At 40.4% G+C, this 19,296-nt stretch overlaps 2 protein-coding genes across 4 annotated transcripts in view; one reads left to right on the forward strand and one right to left on the reverse strand.

Annotated features, from left to right (window-relative positions):
- Positions 1-1,306, reverse strand: part of ESF1 (ESF1 nucleolar pre-rRNA processing protein homolog) — a 38,735-nt gene extending 37,429 nt beyond the window's left edge. The window contains exon 1 of one of the 2 annotated variants that reach the window (XM_064146150.1): positions 1,218-1,306. The gene's annotated coding sequence lies outside the window, so the exon portion shown is untranslated. The remainder of the gene's footprint in view (positions 1-1,217) is intronic. The other variant, XM_064146151.1, reaches the window with a different exon arrangement.
- Positions 1,215-10,019, forward strand: NDUFAF5 (NADH:ubiquinone oxidoreductase complex assembly factor 5). 2 transcript variants are annotated; one of them, XM_064146153.1, is made up of 11 exons: positions 1,215-1,738; positions 1,867-1,907; positions 2,835-2,898; positions 3,509-3,556; positions 3,656-3,759; positions 5,320-5,359; positions 7,062-7,259; positions 7,774-7,834; positions 9,072-9,155; positions 9,487-9,569; positions 9,693-10,019. In XM_064146153.1, the coding sequence occupies exons 1-11, from the start codon at positions 1,472-1,474 to the stop codon at positions 9,777-9,779; spliced, it is 1,077 nt and encodes a 358-aa protein (XP_064002223.1). In that variant the 5' UTR covers positions 1,215-1,471; the 3' UTR covers positions 9,780-10,019. The 2 variants fall into 2 exon arrangements, with proteins under 2 accessions (XP_064002223.1, XP_064002224.1); XM_064146154.1 differs by having other exon boundaries at positions 1,708-1,781.
- The last annotated feature ends 9,277 nt before the right edge of the window (positions 10,020-19,296 follow it).

Genomic DNA, 19,296 nt, shown 5'->3' on the forward strand with positions numbered 1-19,296 from the left:
GCAATTTAAGTGAGTCACAAATAATCCTGTGACTTGGCTGCAAATCTCAGGTTCCTCAAGATAATGGTGGGAACTAGACGATCTATGAGGCCCCTTCCAACCTAAATGATTCTGTGATTCTATGTGATTTAAACTGTCAGAGTGGAGATTTAAACTAGGTGTTAGGAAGAAGTTCTTTAGAGTGAGGGTGGTGAAACACTGGAACAGGTTGTCCAAAGAGGCTGTGGATGCTTCCTCCCTGGAGGTGTTCAAGGCTAGGTTAGATGAGGTCTTGAGCAACCTGTTCTAGTAGGAGGTGCCCCTGTCTATGGCAGGGGGTTGGAACTAGATGATCTTCGAGGTCCTTTCCAAGTTAACCATTCTATGATTCTATACTAACTGCTGATACAGCCTTAAGTGACTCCTCACCATTCCCAAACGGGCTTTCAAGCTGTTTCAGTACAAGACAGATCTCAGCCTTCTACTTACCACAGAATTAAAAAGTATTTCACCTTTTAAAGTGTCAGTTTGGAATAACAAAGACAGTAAAAGATGAGCAGTGAAGTGCCAAAGTGGGGCCGGAGAAAGACAACAACGATAGTGAAAGGTCTGGTGAACAACTCTTATAAAGGAGAAGCTGAGGGACTTCAGTCATTTAGTTTGGAGAAGAAAGGGCCAAGGGAAAACCTTATAGATATCTATAACTTCCTGAAAGATGACTGTAATTAAGTGGGAACTAATCTCTTCTCCCATATAACTAGTAATATAATGACAGAAAATGGCCAGAAGTTGCACCAGGGGACATTAAGATCACACATTAGGAAAGATTTCTTTACGAAACGGCGCTCAGGCATTATAACAGGCTGCCCAGAGAAGCGGCCAAAGTCACCATCCATGGAGATGCTCCAAAAACGTGGACATGGCATTTCGGAACAAGGCTCAGTGAATAATGGTGCTGGGTCGACAGTTGGACTTTATGCTCTTAACGGTCTTCTCCAACCTTGACGGTTCTATTATTCTAAGTCAGCAAGAGCGCGACCGCTGTGGCGCGCTCCGTCCAGTGCCACCAGCAGCCTGGCACGGGGAGCTCAGCGCAGCCTGGCAACACCAAAGCCTCCGCCGAGGCTCCGGCCACGGCTCTCCATTTCTTCGTCAAGCTCAACGCCGGACGAAGCCCTGCAACCCACCCCAACCAGAAGTCCCGCTCGCACCGCCCGGCTAGCCCAGGCTTCACCCACCGTTAAGAACCACCGTTAAGAACCACCGCCGACTCCTCGCCGTCCCACCGCAGGCGATCCCGCCGAGGCCACAAGCCACCGCGCACCGACGCAGCCACTTCCGCCGGCACTACGGCAGCTGCGGCAGGACAAGCCGCCCAGAGCCAATGGCACGGCGCGGCCGGCGGAAGGGTGGTGGAACGGTGCCGTGAGAGGATCGGGGGGGCCTTGCCGCTGGCTTTTCCCGCGCATGTGCCGCGCGCGTGCCCGAGGCCATGGCCGCTGCAGGCTTCGGCGGTGCTGCGGCCGTGGGGAGGGTGCGAGTTTTGAGGGGGGTCTGCCGCTCGGTCCTGCGGGCCGGATGGGGTGGCGGATGGCGACGGCTCTGTGCATTGTCAGGGGGATCGGCGGCCGCCGCTTCTTCTCCGGCATCGTCGGGTACGAGTACACTGAACCTCTTCGACCGTCGGCTGAAGCGGAAGCAGAAGAACTGGGCGGCGCTGCAGGCCGAGCCCGCCAAATGCGACTACCTGCGGGAGGAGGTGGGGGCGGCGGCCGGCGGCCCAGGGCGGCCCCCTCGGCAAGGTGGGGGAGGCGTCAGTGAAGCGCGGAGGCGGGAGGGGGAAAGGGGCCATGCCCCGCGGCGCTGACCGGCGGACTCTCCCCTCAGGTCGGCGGCAGGATAGCAGACAGGGTGTTTGACATCACCAGGTAAGCCTCGCCCTTCCCTTCGCGACACCGCTCCGTGTCCCACACACTGTCCTGCGTTGCAGAGCCACGGTCAGAGGACACGGCCCTGGAGGATTAACGCTAGCTTATCAGTCAGAGATTCGTGGAATCGTTTCAGTTGGAGAAGCCCTTTAAGATCATCGAGTACAGCCCTTATCTAACTACTAATTCTGTTGCTAAATCATGTCCCGCAGCACCACATCTCACTGCATCTTTTATACATCTCCAGGGATGGAGATTCAGCCGTCTCCCTAGGGAGCCTGTTCAGTAAAGCTTCTTCTAATGTCCAATTTAAACCTTCTTGGGCACAATCGGAGGCTGTTCCCTCTCCTATTGCTAGTTACTAGGAGGAAGAGACCAACTCCCACCTTGCTACAGCTTCTTTCAGGTGGTTGTAGAAAGTGAGTTGGTCTCCCCTCAGTCTCCTCTTTTCTAGACTAAACGATCACAGTTCCCTGAACTGCTCCTCACAAGACTTTTTCTCTAGACTCCTTACCAGCTTTGTTGCCCTTTTCTGGACACACTCCAGTACCTCAATGTCCTCCTTGTAGTGAGTGGCCCAAAACTGAACTCAGGGTGTGGCCTCGATAGTGCTTGAGTACAGGGGAACAATTGCTGCTCTGGTACTGCTTTTCCTGATATAGGGCTGGATGCTGCTGGCCATCTAGGCACACTACTAGCTTGTGTTCAGCCAACTGTAGGTCAGCTCCCTCCGTTCTTTCTCTGTTGGACGGCTTTCTAACCACTCTTCCCCAAGCTTTTCCCAGCACTTTGTGTCGGTAGCCACAGAAGGATGCCCGTTGGGTTTAGTTCAGAAAGACATATGGAAATTGTCAGATAAAACTTAATACGGTCTTAAAATAGTTTTAAGTCCTGATTATGTTCTGCATTGTTAAATTTATCCCTTAGAACATTTCCTCTTGCTTTGGATGTTGGCTCTGGAAGAGGTTACATAGCTCAGCATTTAACCAAGGTACTGACTTTTCATACTTATAAGTGTTCAAAATAAGCACTTATTTATTTCTCTGAAGCAAAATAATTGCCTTAATCTTTATGAGACAAATTTTTCCTCTCATGTCTGTAGGTATATTTCTAAGGTATATGTTGTGCGGGCTGCTATTTTATATTTCTCCAAAGATTTCACAGATAGTTGTGCAAGGGAAGCTCTCAGTTGTATGACAGTTGACCTCCAGCCTTGAGTTGGGAGATGTGTTTTCGTTGGTGAATCTGTTGGTCACACTTAATTGTTGAATAGAAGTATCATTTTGCAGACTTTTTAAACTGTAAACAGATTACCCTTCATGATCTTCACCATAAGTAAAGACACTTTGTTGGCTATTAATCCATGGTTTAAATTTGAATTTATTTATACCTAAAAATGCAGAATGTGTTTTCCATCACTACTTCTACCTCTGCTGTTCTCCCTGGGAGCAATTACTAAGTACTCTGTTAAGGGTGAAAAATGCCTTTTGTTCAAGTGTTGCAGAGATTCCTTCTAACTTGTTATGAGTAACAGAGAAATAACTAATGTCAACTTATGAAACAGCTTAAATAATTGATTGCTTTTTAAAATTTTATTTCAGGAAACAGTTGAAAAACTTATTCAAGTTGATATTGCTGAGAATGCTTTAGTAAGTAGCTTTCTGAATGCTAATGTGCTTCAATTCCATAATATAGGAAAGCAAAATAGCTGATTTTCTGATGTGGTTTTTCTTCTAACCCAACAATAGAAAAATGCGGTGGAATCTGAAATCCCTACAGTTAGTGTTGTAGCTGATGAGGAATTCCTTCCTTTTAAAGAAGATACGTTTGATCTTGTTGTTAGCAGCTTAAGGTATGCACTAATAATATATTTACATTTTTGTTTTTTGATGAAAGATGTTAAATAATGTTCTTTTCAGAATAACTTAAAAGAAAAAAATACAAATGTTAACGGTCTAAACAGCAGTAAGTAATGTCCTTGCATAGTTAATATAAGTGTACATCAAGAAAAAAATGCTGTCCTGATGATTCTGTTTTCATAGAATCAACCAGGTTGGAAGAGACCTCCAAGATCATCTAGACCAACCTATCACCCAGCCCTATGCAGTCAACTAGACCATGGCACTAAGTGCCTCATCCAGTCTTTTCTTGAACACCCCCTGGGATGGTGACTCTACCACCTCCCTGGGCAGCCCATTCCAGTGGCAAATCACTCTCTCTGTCAAGAACTTCCTCCTAACATCCAGCCTATACTTCCCCTGGCACAACTGGAGACTGTATCCCCTTGTTCTACTGGGAGAAGAGGCCACCCCCCACCTGGCTACAGTGTCCCTTCAGGTAGTTGTAGACAGCAATGAGGTCACCCCTGAGCCTCCTCTTCTCCAGGCTAAACAACCCCAGCTCCCTCAGCTAGGGTTTGTGTTCCAGGCCCTTCACCTGCCTTGTTGCCCTTCTCTGGTCACCTTCCAGCACCTCAACATCTCTCTTGAATTGAGGGTCCCAGAACTGGACACATGACTCAAGATGTGGCCTGACCAGTGTTGAGTACAGGGGAAGAATAACCTCCCTTGTCCTACTGGCCACACTGTTGCTGATACAGGCCAGGATGCCATTGACTCTCTTGGCCACCTGGGCACACTGCTGGCTCATCTTCAGCCTACTATCTACCAGTACCCCCAGGTCCCTGTCTTCCTGGCTACTTTCCAGCCACTCTGTCCCCAGCCTGTAGTGCTGCTTGGGGTTGTTGTGGCCAAAGTGCAGAACCCTGCACTTGGCCTTGTTAAATCTCTTCCTATTGGGCTCTGCCCATCCATCCAGCCTGTCCAGGTCCCTCTGCAGGGCCCTCCTTCCTTCCAACAGATCAACACTTGCTCCTAACTTACTGATGCAAGACTCAATCCCCTCATCCACATCATCAGTAAAGATGTTGAACAGGGCTGGGCTCAGCACTGATGCCTGGGGAACAACGCTAGTGACAGCTGCCAACTGGATGTGGTACCATTCACTATGACTCTTTGGGCTCGGCCATCCAGCCAGTTCCTGACCCAGCACAGAGTGAATCTGTCCAAGCCATGAGCTGCCAGCTTGGCTCGGAGCTTGTTGTGGCAGACTGTGTTAAAGGCTTTGCTGAATTCCAGGTTTCTTTCAAACACATGTGCAACTCCACTCTTCTTGCATTTTAGCACACTAGTTTTCAGGACTTGCATGTTCTCAGCTTAGAAAAAATGCTGTTTCTATGACCTTCTGTTTTTACTGTATAGTTTTTAGGCAGGCATTGTGGGACTTTCTTAGCCTGAGAAAATGGTTTTTTGCTTTGGTTTCTGAAACTTGTTTACATAGCTGGAAAGTTATTTATGTTCCCTAAAATTGTATTTAATATGCAGTTGTAAAATGTACTCTTATGTTCTTTCAGTTTACATTGGGTGAATGACCTTCCTAAAGCTTTTAGAGAGGTAAGGAACTCTTTTTTAATGTTAAAAATCATCACTTGCTGTTAAGTGCATCCACATCACTCTGTTTCCAGGCTTTCTTCAAGTAAGTGGCACATAAATAGCTCATGTTGCACAGAAGTATTTTTTGCAATTCGAGGAGCATCAGTTGATACTTCTACGATGTCATGGTCTCATCAGCTTGGAATAAATAACTGTGAAACACTGCATTTGCATAATGTTACAGTCTCAACCTCAGAGACTGTAACTGAGGCAATGCTATCGAGTCTCATTCTGTGTTAGATCTAGAAAAGTCTTGCACTACAAGTAGTAAGAGCTAACTTCTCCTGTCCTAGCTTACGTAACTTGTGCGATCTTTGTATCTCATTTATTTTCAAATACAACTTGAATCAGTTAATGCCTTTTTGATTTTGAAATTAAGCAAACTCTTGTTGAGGACAGAACACTGAGACTGTTACTGAAAACAAATCCATAATTAGATATTTTTCACTTCATTTCCTTCCTACTTGTGAAAACTTTTCAAATAGCTCATTTTGAAGCAAGAGCAAGGACTGTTTTAATCAGTTTGCTCTTTTTCTATTAATTTCAAACTGGTCAGTCATTACAGAGTTACTCTATCACCTGTTGATATGAACAGGAGTACTGTCCTTTGTGGAAATAATGAAAGCAGAAATTTGAATGCCTTCAGTACATGAATAAATAAAATACTGGGAAGAAATAGATAATTTTCTCTGGAATTTAAGTGTTCTGTGGAGCATCAAATATTTTTAGCCACCTAATAAAAGTAACTGATACATTGCTGTCACAGAAATGGGAGGGCACAGCAGTTCTTGGCCAACTTTTACTGTGAGTGCTCAATTCCTACTTTGAGAATGCTGGCTTTAGCTAATGGAAATTACCTTCAACTCCTTCAATTTCAATTAAAGCTTGCTTTACTAGCATAGAAAAGGTAACTTGATTAATACTTAATTTGAAAAATGGTTTAGAAGACTTGTTTCATATCAGTAGGCTAAAACATTTGAAGCTTTTGCTGTCTTGTTAGCCTGAGTATGTAATAGAGCTTTTCTGGGTACCAGCATCATAGCCAATTCTTTTGGAAGACAGCAAGCATAAATTAATTTGCCTTCTCAGTAGGAAGGGGACTTGGCCTTACTAGGTGAAAAAGCAGCTTGTCAGCCTTGATGTTTGAATCATGTTACTGCTGTTCTGGCTAATTAAAAATAAGTAGGCCTAGACATAACTGCATAAGTCTGTGAGTTCAGAAACAGATCACTGCTGGAAACTAAGATCTCCATTTCTCTTAAGCCATTCAAAAGGATTTTTGCTGCCCTTTTCTGAGAAAGTAAAACTGAGCAGAAACTACCTTAATGTACCTTATTTTCGGAATTGAGGATATTGTTTTAGGAGTATCTCACATAAAATAGTTTTAACCTAGATTTGCACAATGTGTTAGGTGTTTTCTGATCATAAGTGTAATTTCTGAGGATTCACTCTTCGGAACAAGTTTCTTTTCAGACTGTTTGTCCTGCAATGTTAGCAACAGTTTTGGCACAGCTTGCCTGGTGACAAACAGTGAACATTAAAAATCAGTTACAACAATTAAAATGAGTTCTTTATGGTCACTTGAAAAAAAATCAGTCCAAAAAACTTATTAGTTCTCTAAGCTTAGTAACAAAAATCGTTAATTATTTTTTCTGTGTTACAGATTCACCAAGTTCTTAAGCCAGATGGAGTATTCATTGGTGCAATGTTTGGGGGAGACACTCTCTATGAGCTTCGCTGCTCTTTACAACTAGCCGAATTAGAGAGAGAAGGGGGCTTTTCTCCTCATGTATCACCCTTCACTGCTGTCTCTGATTTGGGACATCTGCTATCAAGAGCTGGCTTTAACACCTTGACTGTGGTAATTATTTAAATAAGAGAACAATCAGAGCAGTCCAGAAAATCAGAGCTATTGGTAGATTAAAACACATTTACTAATGCATTAGTGATATACTGCTTTCTTCTGCATGCCACGCTCCTTACTGGATAAATTTCTGAAGAGCCTGGACTGCCTCTGTTCTCAGCTTCATGGTGATTAATGAAAGCAGCTGAAGTGTATCTTTGGCTGCTGGCCTAGTAGGGTTTGGATGGTCTTGGAGAAATGTCAGAGAACATTAGACCTGCTTGAGAAAACTTTATACACTGCTGCTGTTTCTTTTAAAACAAAGAATAAATTAGTGGCATTTCAATTAAAAATTCATTATATTTGGGCTACTAAACAGAACTTTTTAGAAATGTTAAGACAGTAAGTTCTCCTGAGAAATACACAGCTTTAACACAAGTTGCTGATGAATAGTCTGGTAGCACTGAAGGCTGGCAGAATCTTACTGTTTTAGCTTGATATGTTCTTAAACTAAGCTTCTGCATTCTTCTAGGATACTGATGAAATTCAGGTCAACTACCCGGGGTTGTTTGAGGTTATGGAAGACTTGCAAGGCAAGTATATACTTTGTGGAAACAAAAATGTTTTCTGTATCAGTGATGCAGACAAAGAAGAGGTTTGCTGTGTGAAATCATAGAATGACTTGTGTTAGAAGGAACCTTTAAAGGTCATTCAGTCAAACCTCCCTGCAGAGAGCAGGGACATTCAACTAGGTCAGGTTTTATAGAACCCCATCTATCTACCTTGACTTCAAATGTTTCCAGAGATGGAATATCCGCCACCTCTTTTGGCAATCAATGCCAATGTTTCACCACCCTCATTGTAGAAAAAAAATTCCTTAAATTATATTAAATAATAAATAAAGCTTAATGTAATAGTGAAAGCTTTTTTCCTGATCTCGAGTGATTCAGGATAATATGCATGTCATCAGTTTTGTACTGGGAAGTCTACGTCAAAGGTGGGTCTCCTGTGAATTTTCTGTGTCCTTTGTATTCCCATTCTTTGTCATCCTGTTGAGCGTAAGCTGCTGAAGAGCCCTGAAAAGTAGACAGAAGCGTCTTTCTCACTTACTGACTCTTCCTGTGAGCCTTCCTAATTATCAGGACATTCAGGAAATTGCTCTGGAATGAGAATAAATTGTCCCTCAAATTGTAGTGTGCAGAGGAACACAAAAAAAAGCAATTGAGATGTTTCACAATTGAGTTACTATTCTGATTGCATCTGACGTGGATTGTAAACTGCTCATTCGCACACGGTCACATGCTGCTTACAGAGTAACAGTTCAGAGCTTTTTCTTACACTGGATCACTTGCTGTTGCTTAGCTAATTACTTCATGAAAATAAAACTTCCATTCCCTGCTATAACATGTAGCTGCAGTAAGTGATTACAGAGAAGGGAATTGTATTTCTTACTAAAAATTTTCTGGGATAGTACTTTCGATGCTTCTCTACTTTAAAAAACAGAATTCATGTGCCTGCATAAACACTTTGTACTCATGCTTAAACAAAGTGATTCTAGAAAAACTAACTGAAGGCTCAGACTGAAGAATTAATAATTTGGAATCATTCCTAGCAATACAAAGTGTGAATCACAAAGCACTGGAATTAAAAGGCTTGCATTCTTACAGGCAAGAAACTGTCCAAATTATTTGAGGTAAGTTGTTCTCTTACAGTGGATTTGGAGGACTTTATACTTACTCTGGCTTAGTGAAAATCTGATATTAGTGCATGGCACTGAACTCATGGCATATGCTGTATCTTCTTTTTCTTAAAGCTAAAACGTATTTTTAGGTATGGGGGAGAGTAATTGCTCTTGGAATAGAAAACCTCTGCTACACAGGGAGACAATGCTGGCAGCTGCTGCAATATACCAAGGTAAGTATTGGAGAAATAATGAATTAATCTGAAATGACTTGAATATATTTTCTGTGTCTTTCCTTTGACCTCTGTGTAAAAAAAAAAAACAAAAAACAACCAAACCCAACAAAACAAAAATCCTCCACCCTAAAACCAACCAACAAAACCCACAACAACCACCTCCCTCCCACACCTGCATTTCAGAATGCAATAAAATACTGTTATCATTAAGATACTTTTAACCCTAATTATGATGATGGAGTCATTATGATGACTATATCATACTTCTAATCTCTTACGACAAAATTTCTGTGTACCTTATTATTTCTTTCCTTCCCTACCCTAACAGAAATGTATGGAAATAGTGATGGCTCAGTACCTGCCACATTTCAGATCTATTACATGATTGGCTGGAAATTCCATGAATCACAGGTAACATGAAGCTGATCTACTTTTTATTTGAAAGTAGTTTTGTGAAAAATCTTTCAAAGCATTAATCACTTAAAAATAGTCAATCTTTAAATTAGCCTTTTTTTCACTCTTATTTTTTCTTAGGCAAGACCAGCCCAAAGAGGTTCTGCAACAGTTTCACTTGGAGATCTGGCAAAAATAGATGCACTTCTTTCCAGAGGGAAAAAATAGTTCTTCCTCAGAAATAATAGTTGTTCTGGAGCTTGTATACGACTTCTCATTGAAGGTGGTCTTTTGTGATGACATTTTGAAATGGTGATAATCTGTGCGCACCGGTTTTTTTTAAGGCTTTTTACTGCCTATGCTACATCATCTGCTGTATAAAATAACATTCAGGTTTTGTTTCTACAGAAACAGTTTAGCAGTACTCCAAGTCAATGCAACTTTTGATTAAATCACTATTCAAAAGTGTATTGTGTCTTCCAGCATTCTAGTGTCACACACTGCTCTAGATGTGATTTGTAGGTCTTCAGTGTTATTCCTAAAGGATGCTAGCTTATAATAAAGAATAGTACTTGCTATGCAGTGTATTTTAAGGCATCCTATAAGATAAAGTTTCTGCAAATACACAAATGATGACTTTTGTGGATTTTTCCAATCCACAGATTGGAAATTTTGTGTGAAAATTTGCTGTCAGTTATTGTTCGAAATTTCACAGTATCACAGTATCATCAGGGTTGGAAGAGACCTCACAGATCATCAAGTCCAACCCTTTACCACAGAGCTCAAGGCTAGACCATGGCACCAAGTGCCACGTCCAATCTTGCCTTGAACAGCTCCAGGGACAGCGACTCCACCACCTCCCCGGGCAGCCCATTCCAGTGTCCAATGACTCTCAGTGAAGAACTTTCTCCTCACCTCCAGCCTAGATTTCCCCTGGTGCAACCTCCTCCTGGCCACAACCACCCTTCAGGTAGTTGTAGACAGCAATAAGGTAACCCCTGAGCCTCCTCTTCTCCAGGCTAAACAATCCCATCTCCCTCAGCCTCTCCTCGTAGGGCTTGTGCTCAAGGCCTCTCCCCAGCCTCGTCGCCCTTCTCTGGACACGCTCAAGCATCTTGAATGCTTGTGCATTAAGGAAGCAGTGAAGTAAGGTCTTTTATTACAGAAATACCTCAGGCTACTGCCCTTCACCTGCAGTCCTCAAATTCAGTTTCTTTTCCGTCTATCCCCAAAGCCAGAAATGTTTCTGAATGTGATTAGTAAAGCTGAGTCATAAGCAAAGTTGGATTCTTCATTGTAGCTTTAGCAGAATGTATGTATTTCACTTAGAATCATAGAGGTCTTTTCCAACCTTAATGATTCTAAGATTAAGTCCTACCATCTTGATTTACTGAAAAGAGCAGCAAACAGAAGAGTCACCTAGCAGCACTTAGATGCATGTGTAGGTTTCAGACTAAAAATTGGCATTTGCTGGAGTTGGCATTGCTTTGGAATTCATGGCTTCTTATTTAACTTGGTTTTTTATCTCCTATCATGTGAAACATTGAAGGTAGTCCTTTAACTATGAGTTAAAAAAATTATTTACACTTTATTTTCTGTGTTTCTACTATCAGAGACTGAAAACCACGAAGTATATTTCTTTCTTCCTTAGCTGTGACATTGAGCAATGACTGCTTTACCAGAAACTCTTTACTGTGGGAGGGGTGTGAGGGAAAACCAAAGAACCAAAAAAGCAAACCAACCAAAAAACCCCACTCAAAGAAAAGGGAGAAAAAAACCTTCTACCCAGAGGTTTCACTTGCTTGTAGTACTGATACAGAATTGTAGAAAGGAAAAGCATTAAGATATAATCAGATATCGTTTCAATCAGTTTTGTTGTATCGCTACAGGTGAAACAACTTCTTTAGGCTTATTCTAAGATTATCCAGCAGGTGGAGTTTGACAGAATGATGTGACACCCAATAGGCAAGGTAGGGAGAAGCCTTCATATTCTGTCAGCTATTGAATTGTGATTTAATACAGACATTAAAGTTACCTCTACTGCTTAACCAGTACTCAATTTTCAAAATAACAGAAATCCTACTTAAAAATGAACTCCTCATGCATTGTTCACCTTACAGATGATAAGGGCCTAATATAGAGGTTCATTTTATCAATGAGACTTTGCCTTTAAGGAATGTCAGAGAAAGTACAAAATATCCTGATAAGGAAGGAATCAATCTTCTTTCTTGCTTATTCATAAAACCCTAATCCATAATTATTCAAAGGAACAAGTTCACTTTTCATTTTTCCTGGAAGAGTTAAGCCTCCTGGAAAAAGGAGGAAAGGCTGTAAGTGGTCTGATAACCTTTATAACCCTTAATGGTAAAATTAGATCTGAAAAAAGAGCTCGTGTGTGTGAAAGCTTTAATTTTTATCATAAGTATATCAATGGATTTAGTACAAAACACTGCATCTCTCTACAGGTGCTCTCTGCCTTTAATAAAATTCACTTATTTCAAAGAGGAAAGTACTTCTATGAAGTTGTGTCAAATGTCTATGTAACTTCATGCATTTTTGCTTTAGTAAGTTAATTTCCAGTCTAGCTGGTGGCTGTGACTCATCTGCTAACAGAATGAGGAGGTGGAATGTGCTGGGTAAATGTTGATTGAAGACGTGATCCTACTGTGTTGATTTCAAACACTGAGTTTGGCTGTGAAGAGAAAGAAGGATTTCCAGGTCTTTGATGCTATATATAAACACTAAAATAGGTAAGCATTGGGATCTTAATGAGGAGAAGGTACTTTCTGGACAGAGAGAAATGGAAGAAGAGTTTTCTTCCTAGTGCTTGGAAGTGAAAAAGTAGAGATCCTCAGATAGCTTGGAGAAGAATTGGAGAGTAATATGGCATTGTAATTGGGGAGTGTGCCACTGACAGGTAAGGTCTTAGTTTCCCTGACTGACCACGTAACTGCCTTTTTTATGTGTGTTTTTAGCTGCTTGCCTGTTTGGGTTTTTTTCCCTGTTATATTTCTTTATGAAATTCTAAGTTGCTCTCATTTCCACTATCCACTTTCTTTGTATAACACTTGTATAAATAGCTTTGAAAACAGTGAGTTTACGATGAACAGGTGTTTTTGTCATATAAGACTCTTGTTATACTTTGATTCCTTTTCAGATATAAGTCTTCATGGCTTTCAGAAATGATAACGTGGAAGAATGTAATCGCCAGTTGCTAGCCTAGAAATGATTTAAAATGCTAAGTGCCTGTTAAAAATTGGCTTTTGCAGAGTAAGTGATTTGTAGAAATTAGTTGCTGAGGTGACATGATGGATCTTCTAAGCTTAGTTACTTTTTAAAACCCTGATGCATAATACAGAACGTTTTCATCTTGGTTATAGAAAAGGAGAAAAGAATTCTGGGAGGGATTTATTTCAACTAGACAAAAGTTAGGAGCTCAGAGTTGTCAAACCCAAATTTTAGGAGAAGCGCATTTATACGTAGCTAACACTAGTGTTTTTTGAGCCTCCAAAAGGTCCTGAGGATCCAAGCCACAGATCAGTGAGCATGCTTCTTCACTGTGTTTGAGTACAAGATCTGTCAATGCAGGGGTTTGTGCAAGTTAGCTAGGATATAGGGATGATAATGAGGCACAGAGTTTTGTAACATAGCCATTAGATTTTGCAGTTCCTATGCTTTCAAAAGGCTGTGAACTTGTGAAGTTAAAATATGGGAAGGGATTCTTCATTAATGTATGCAAAGGTTATTAGCAGAAGTGAAGCATAAAAAAATAAACTTTTTTTTTTGCTGTGTTTAATGAATGACACTTCTCAGCGTTTTCTACAAGTGAGCTAATACTAAACATAGTCAGTTTCAGGGGGTAGAAACACAGCAGCCTTTCATATAGTGTTTGTGTTTCCTGAGGCAAAGATCTGATCTAATTGACTCAATTAATTTGATCATCCTGTTCATGCAGTAGAGTGGCTTAGGTTGGAGGGGACCTTAGAGATGATGACTTCAAGCTCTCTGTCATGGGGAGGTATGCCTCTCAACTAGACTTGTTTGTTCAAGGCCTCATCCAATCCCCTTAAAACCTCCATAGAGAGGTCATGCACAACCTCTCTGGGCAAACTCATACTGAAGAACTTCTTTCTAAGATCTAGTATAAACTTAATCTTTCAGGTTAAAACCATTAAAACCTTGTCCTGTCAGTAAACACTCATCAAAAGTTTCTCTCCAGCCTTTCTATAGGCTTCCAGTGGAAAGCTACTATAAGGTCCCTCCAGAGTCTTCTCTTCTACAGATTGAAACAATTTCAGTTCCTTCTCAGCCTGTCCTCAGAGGAGACATTTTCCAGCCCTTAAAAGGTTTAAGTTTTCACTTGTCTGTCCCTTATCAAAGACATGATCTGTTTTGTTCCAGGTTCTGGAGCCACTGCTTTGGGGGAGTGCAGTTACTGTGGTAGTTTGATTGGAATCAGTCAGAGTACTGAAGCAAATGAGATCTGTATAGCTATTTGGTTGATTTCCTGAATATCTTTAGTGCCCTTAGGTGGAGGAAAAGGAAAGAGAATAAATAAAAAAAACAAGCCAAAACCACCACAAACCAACCACAGCAAAAACCACAAACTGAGACAGTTACCTTTTTAGCCAAAGACTGCTTATCTGTGAAGTAGAAAGCTCTGGAGTGCATGTACTTGTGAAAGCAAATGGCTTTTGTCTTCATTTAGAATTGGTTTGTTGATTTATTAATAACTTCCAGTTACCTGTTAGTTTGTGAACTAAATATGCAGGATTAATAGAGGCAATGTAACAGATAAATGACTGTACTAGACCATTACAAAACCTTAGTAAACTCCTTCAGATACTTAAACTCCCTCAGCAGCATTTCTCTAACGAGTTTGCAGTTACATGCTTACCTTTGTTGCTTTAACAGAAAATGTGGGTTATAAAAGACTACCTTTCTAGGAGTACATGACCCTATTTACACATCTTTGGAGATATGGATGCTTAAACTCCATGTATTCCTGTTCTGTTCCTTGCTCTCCACTAATCTGTCCACCTGCTGTGAAGACGCACCAGAAGCCCTCAATACTTGTTCCACCCTGTACTGTCAGCTCACAGGCTAGAATGCTGGATACTTCTAGTTGCTGTGGAGGCCACTTCCTCAGGCCTCGGTGGAGCCTGAAGTGCCAGGAAGGGCATATTCTTGATGTCAGACCAAGATTTGCTCTTTTGCTAGCTGATTTAGTGCTTTCTATACTTGATCCTAAGCTGCTTCTTGTTTACACGCACCCTCCTCATAATCATAGAATAACAATGTTAGGGGTTGGAGGGGACCTTGAAAGATCATCTAGTCCAACTCCCTGCCAGAGCAGGATCACCCAGGACAGATCACACAGGAATACCTCCAGGCACATTTTGAATGTGCCCGGAGAAGGAGATTCCACAACCTCCCTGGGCAGTCTGTTCCAGGTTGCATGCATTTTTGGTGTGTAATGCTACTCTTTTTAGCTAAATGAACAACCCTAACAAGTGACTGTTTTAGTGCATGCAACATTTAAATAATTTGAAGCTCTAATCTCAATTTTTTTTTGCTAGCAAGGTGAAGTGCCCTAATAATAAACTCTTATTCTGTGGAAATGCTATTCAAAAGGAACAGTTTACTAAGACAATCCAGTGGTTCATTACATCTAGTGTACATCTGCTATGTGAAAAAATCAAGTTTTTGTTGGTACTGGAATTGCTGTAGTATGTTTTTTCCTTGAGTGGAGCCACTGATGGATGTGTGCAATGTCCCTTTTAGCTCCCTTGTCCACAAAATCTGTACTGTTTTAGCACCCAAGTGACAGGTGAATCCATTATTGCCAAATGCTAATTTAAGGAAGTTGTTAAGTCTCCCACTTCTTTTCTTTTAATGTGTTCTATTTTTTTGGTGAAGATCAGTTAGTTTATTCATTTCTAGAATTATTGAGTGCTTTGATGCAGACCTTACTGACATTTGAAACAGGAGTGATGTTATTTCTGAATATCAGAGTTGGTTTCACTTTGGTAATAAAAAATGTAATTTCCACAAAGAAGCACTTTAAATGTGATGATATTCCCAGTTAGTATCCTGAATCAACCACAGAATGCCCTGTCTAACAGGAGTACTATTGCTGTTCTGAGGCAACATCAGTAGCAAGATTTAGTTGGTGAACTACTACTGAACTTTATAGATAATCAGATTCAAAACATAAAGATCAGTTATAGCTTAGTATCCACATAACATACATTTGTTTAACATCCCATCCATGCATCATTGTTGGTCTCTGTATTTCTTTAGTTACCCATAGTTATTACTGGAATTCCAAAATATAGCAGAGTTGTAGCTACAGTCAAGAAATTTGTTAGTCACTTCTCAAAGCAATCTTTAGATTAATTTGCTTCTAAGTCAACTTAGAAGGCTTTCTCAGGAGAAGCTCTGGTGCTGTCACAGCACTGTTCAGTCAACAGACTTGGAGCACTTGTTTGATGCATGGATGACTGATCTTCCATTAGCACCTTTTACAAAACAAACTAAAACATCTGTTTTATGTGGATGTGACCTTTCCAAATAGAAGATTACAGTTTGAGATTTGATTTGGGCTCTGTTGGTTGGTTTGGGTTTTGTGCTTTGTGGGGTTTTTATTGTTGTTGTTTGGGTTTGTGTGTGGTGTTTGTTAGTTTTCCTCCTGGCTCAATGACTGTTTATTGTACAGAAAGAGGAACTTTGAAGAGTGACTGGATTGGGTATTTTTGGCATGATGGCTGGTAGTTTTTGTTAGCTGGGAGTTAATTGTACCTTCTTCAGACGACAGAATTTAACTTAGCTAACCACAAAGTTTTACAAGCTGTCTCAAAGATAAGGAATTAAAAGGTAGAAGTTATTATATCTGAGAGGCTAATAACAGTAATGTTTGGAACATACTTAGGTGTAATTCAGATTTAGGAACCCAGTCTTCATAAGTGCAGGAAAGCGTTTCCCTGCAGAGAGTTAATTGTCTTCACAACTTTAAATTACTCTGACCAGCACTCCATTCTGGTATTTAGTTGTACTACTTTTTCTAGATCTCTGCATAGTCACATAGAGACTGTGCAAAATTTTAGAAGTCTTGAGCATGAAAGTCAGAATATCTTTGTAAAAGGATCTAAGAGTTAGCTGTTATGGTGCTGAGGACTGCAGCATACAAATGCCTTTTTAGATTCTGCTTTTGGGTATTGGTGAATAACTGTTTAATTGTACAGTAAACATTATTTGTTTTCTAGCAGTTAACCATCTTGAAAACACTTCAGAATGACTTCATAAATTCATCTCTAGTGTTATATTTACTAATGAATCTTGTCATAACAAGCATGTATTTTAACACTGTGGTTCGTATGCCTACTCCCTGCATACTTATTGCAACCTTAGCTGCTTTGTCTCGTGTACAGAAATGATCTGTTTAATGCAGTGGGAAGTCAAAACGAAGCCAGCATTTGTTAATGGATGCTTGGAACAGGCACAATCAGACATGTAAAATTATTCTAACTAAGCAGTAATTCTAATTTATTTCTAAAGATAGAAATTTAACAACCCAATTACCTAGATTCCTCACACTGTAATGAGTACAGTTACCGTAGAATTGGTCTATAAATTTAATGGCCAATTCCTTGTTGTGTGGACACTGAAAACACCAGAAAAATTATGGTAAGCTCTGTTAGAGTTGGTGTAGTAGCTTGCTCCCGTTGGATGCTTGCTTGATAAAGTGTGCACTGGAAAATATCAATCAAATCTGTTCTGTGCAAGGACATTTTAAGGAGTTGTCTCAAATAGGGATAGCAGTAGAGGTGAGTAGTGTGGCAGAAGAGTTCCTTCAAGAAGAAAAAATACCTAAATTAGCAGTTGTTTATTTTTTTTCCTTTTCAACATTACATCATGACTACATATTCAAACTTCTGATGTATGTCTAAGTGCATCTAGAGTCAGGCCAGTCATCTGTGTGCAACCTCATGTGAACAGTTGAAGCAGTTCTTCTAAAGGCAGAATATAGACGTAGATGATGAAGGTAAAACAACCTATCAGTACTCTACTGAAAAGGGAAGGGAGTGCTGGCGTGCCACAGCTAATGCAGAGATTTTTCAACCCAGGATTCAGTCAGCTCCTGCTGCACACAGGTGGCAGCACCAGAGATGTGTAGTTAATTGGACATAGCCAGGTGTGGAGCATTTCAGAATTTGTAGCTCATAGCATCCAAAGAACACTTTTCCCTCCTCTTTAGAGCTGATTAGTTTATGATGGGAAATGCTTTGTGAACATATTTTCATAAGTACAGTAAAGAAAACAAGAGGATGTAGATAAGTTGTGATGACTTGCCAAGACTGAAGTAGTGGTAATTACAGACCATGAGAAGACATATTTAGCATAACATAAAGTTTTCTATACTTTGCCTGTTCCCTAAAAAGCGGATTAACAAACAAAAACCCACAAGGCTTGAAGAATAGAACCAAAACTTTCAAAGTATGTTTTCAAGATGGACTTTGGATTTCACCTCTCCCATGCAAGCAGGCTGTCCTGGAAAAGAGGATGAATGTAAGAGACTTCTCCCTGTTGAGGACTTCTTGATCATAAAAGTAGTTTGATTGCTTCAAGAGTGCATCTACTTTCAAAAGTACTGTCATTACATTCTTCTGCTAATCTCAAAATATACAGTATCAAATTTACTTGTTGGTAGGTCCATTAAAAGATGCCTCTTTACATTCTAGGATTTAACTCAAGGAATTGTGAATTACAAAAAATGTGATCCTAAGTATGTAATACAGGATATTCATATTAGTTTTGGATTAACAATTGTATTCCAGGTTAGACTCAAAGACTCTTAATGCTGTGGGGCTTCTAACTTTAGTTTATTAAAGAAATGTAATTTAAAAGCAGGTGTTAAAAAAAATGTTTGTGGGTTTTTTTAGTTCCTGAACTCAGTGTGATCCTGTCAGCAAGGGCAAAAAAAACATGGAACACTCACTCAGTTGCTGGCTCACATCAAACTGAGCTCTGTACTCTTCTAAAATAGAAATTCTTATACAAGGGAAGCCTACTTAGGTCTTCTGTTCAGAGGAGGTCACTGAAAAGGTAGGTTAAAGTTTTAAATAAGTCTCTTTAGAATGTGTATTAGTATCTTATCTAGTAAATTGGTTCATTTCTCTTCACTACTAGCCAAAGAGAACAAATATTAACAAAGAGGATGTTAGAATGTGTATTCATCCTGTAAATGCTTTGGGACCAACAAAACAGCAGTAGATGTAAGCACAAAGCAAAGCCCCATTTCCCAACATGTTTCAGATGTTAAAAATTGAGACAAGTGTAAGTCTGGAAGCTGGTTGCATGGCCAAGTAAGTAAAACAACATGATTGTAAGACTTTTGGGGAAGTATGGGGGGGGGGAGGGGTTAGTCATCTATTTGAAGTAGAAAACTTGGGCTCTGTATTGAATGTTAAAATAAATATTGTAGGTCTGTGTTGTGTCAGTACTGTCTTCCATTACACAACAGAGAAATTACACAGAATCAGAGAAGATAATTTGCTTGGAAGAGTCCCCAGATATACTCCAACCCCTGACCCAGCAAATGAAACTTACTAAATCCTGTACACAAGTTTAACTCTTGTTAAGTGAAAACTAAATGCTAGTTGATGCTGCTTGGAAAAACACCTCAGTGGTGCAGGGATGAGAAGAGCAAAAGAGTCTATAACCTTCTCAGATCAGAGTTTTTTCT

Source organism: Pogoniulus pusillus, chromosome 7 (assembly GCF_015220805.1).
Source record: "Pogoniulus pusillus isolate bPogPus1 chromosome 7, bPogPus1.pri, whole genome shotgun sequence".
NCBI classification, from domain to species: domain Eukaryota; kingdom Metazoa; phylum Chordata; class Aves; order Piciformes; family Lybiidae; genus Pogoniulus; species Pogoniulus pusillus.

Bases quoted from the DNA above. Each gene is read 5' to 3' on its own strand.
- NDUFAF5 (XM_064146153.1), top strand. From the start codon at position 1,472: ATGGCCGCTGCAGGCTTCGGCGGTGCTGCGGCCGTGGGGAGGGTGCGA. The intron at 5,360-7,061 runs GTAAGGAACTCT...TCTGTGTTACAG, and splicing joins TTCCTAAAGCTTTTAGAGAG to ATTCACCAAGTTCTTAAGCC. The intron at 9,156-9,486 runs GTAAGTATTGGA...CTACCCTAACAG, and splicing joins AGCTGCTGCAATATACCAAG to AAATGTATGGAAATAGTGAT.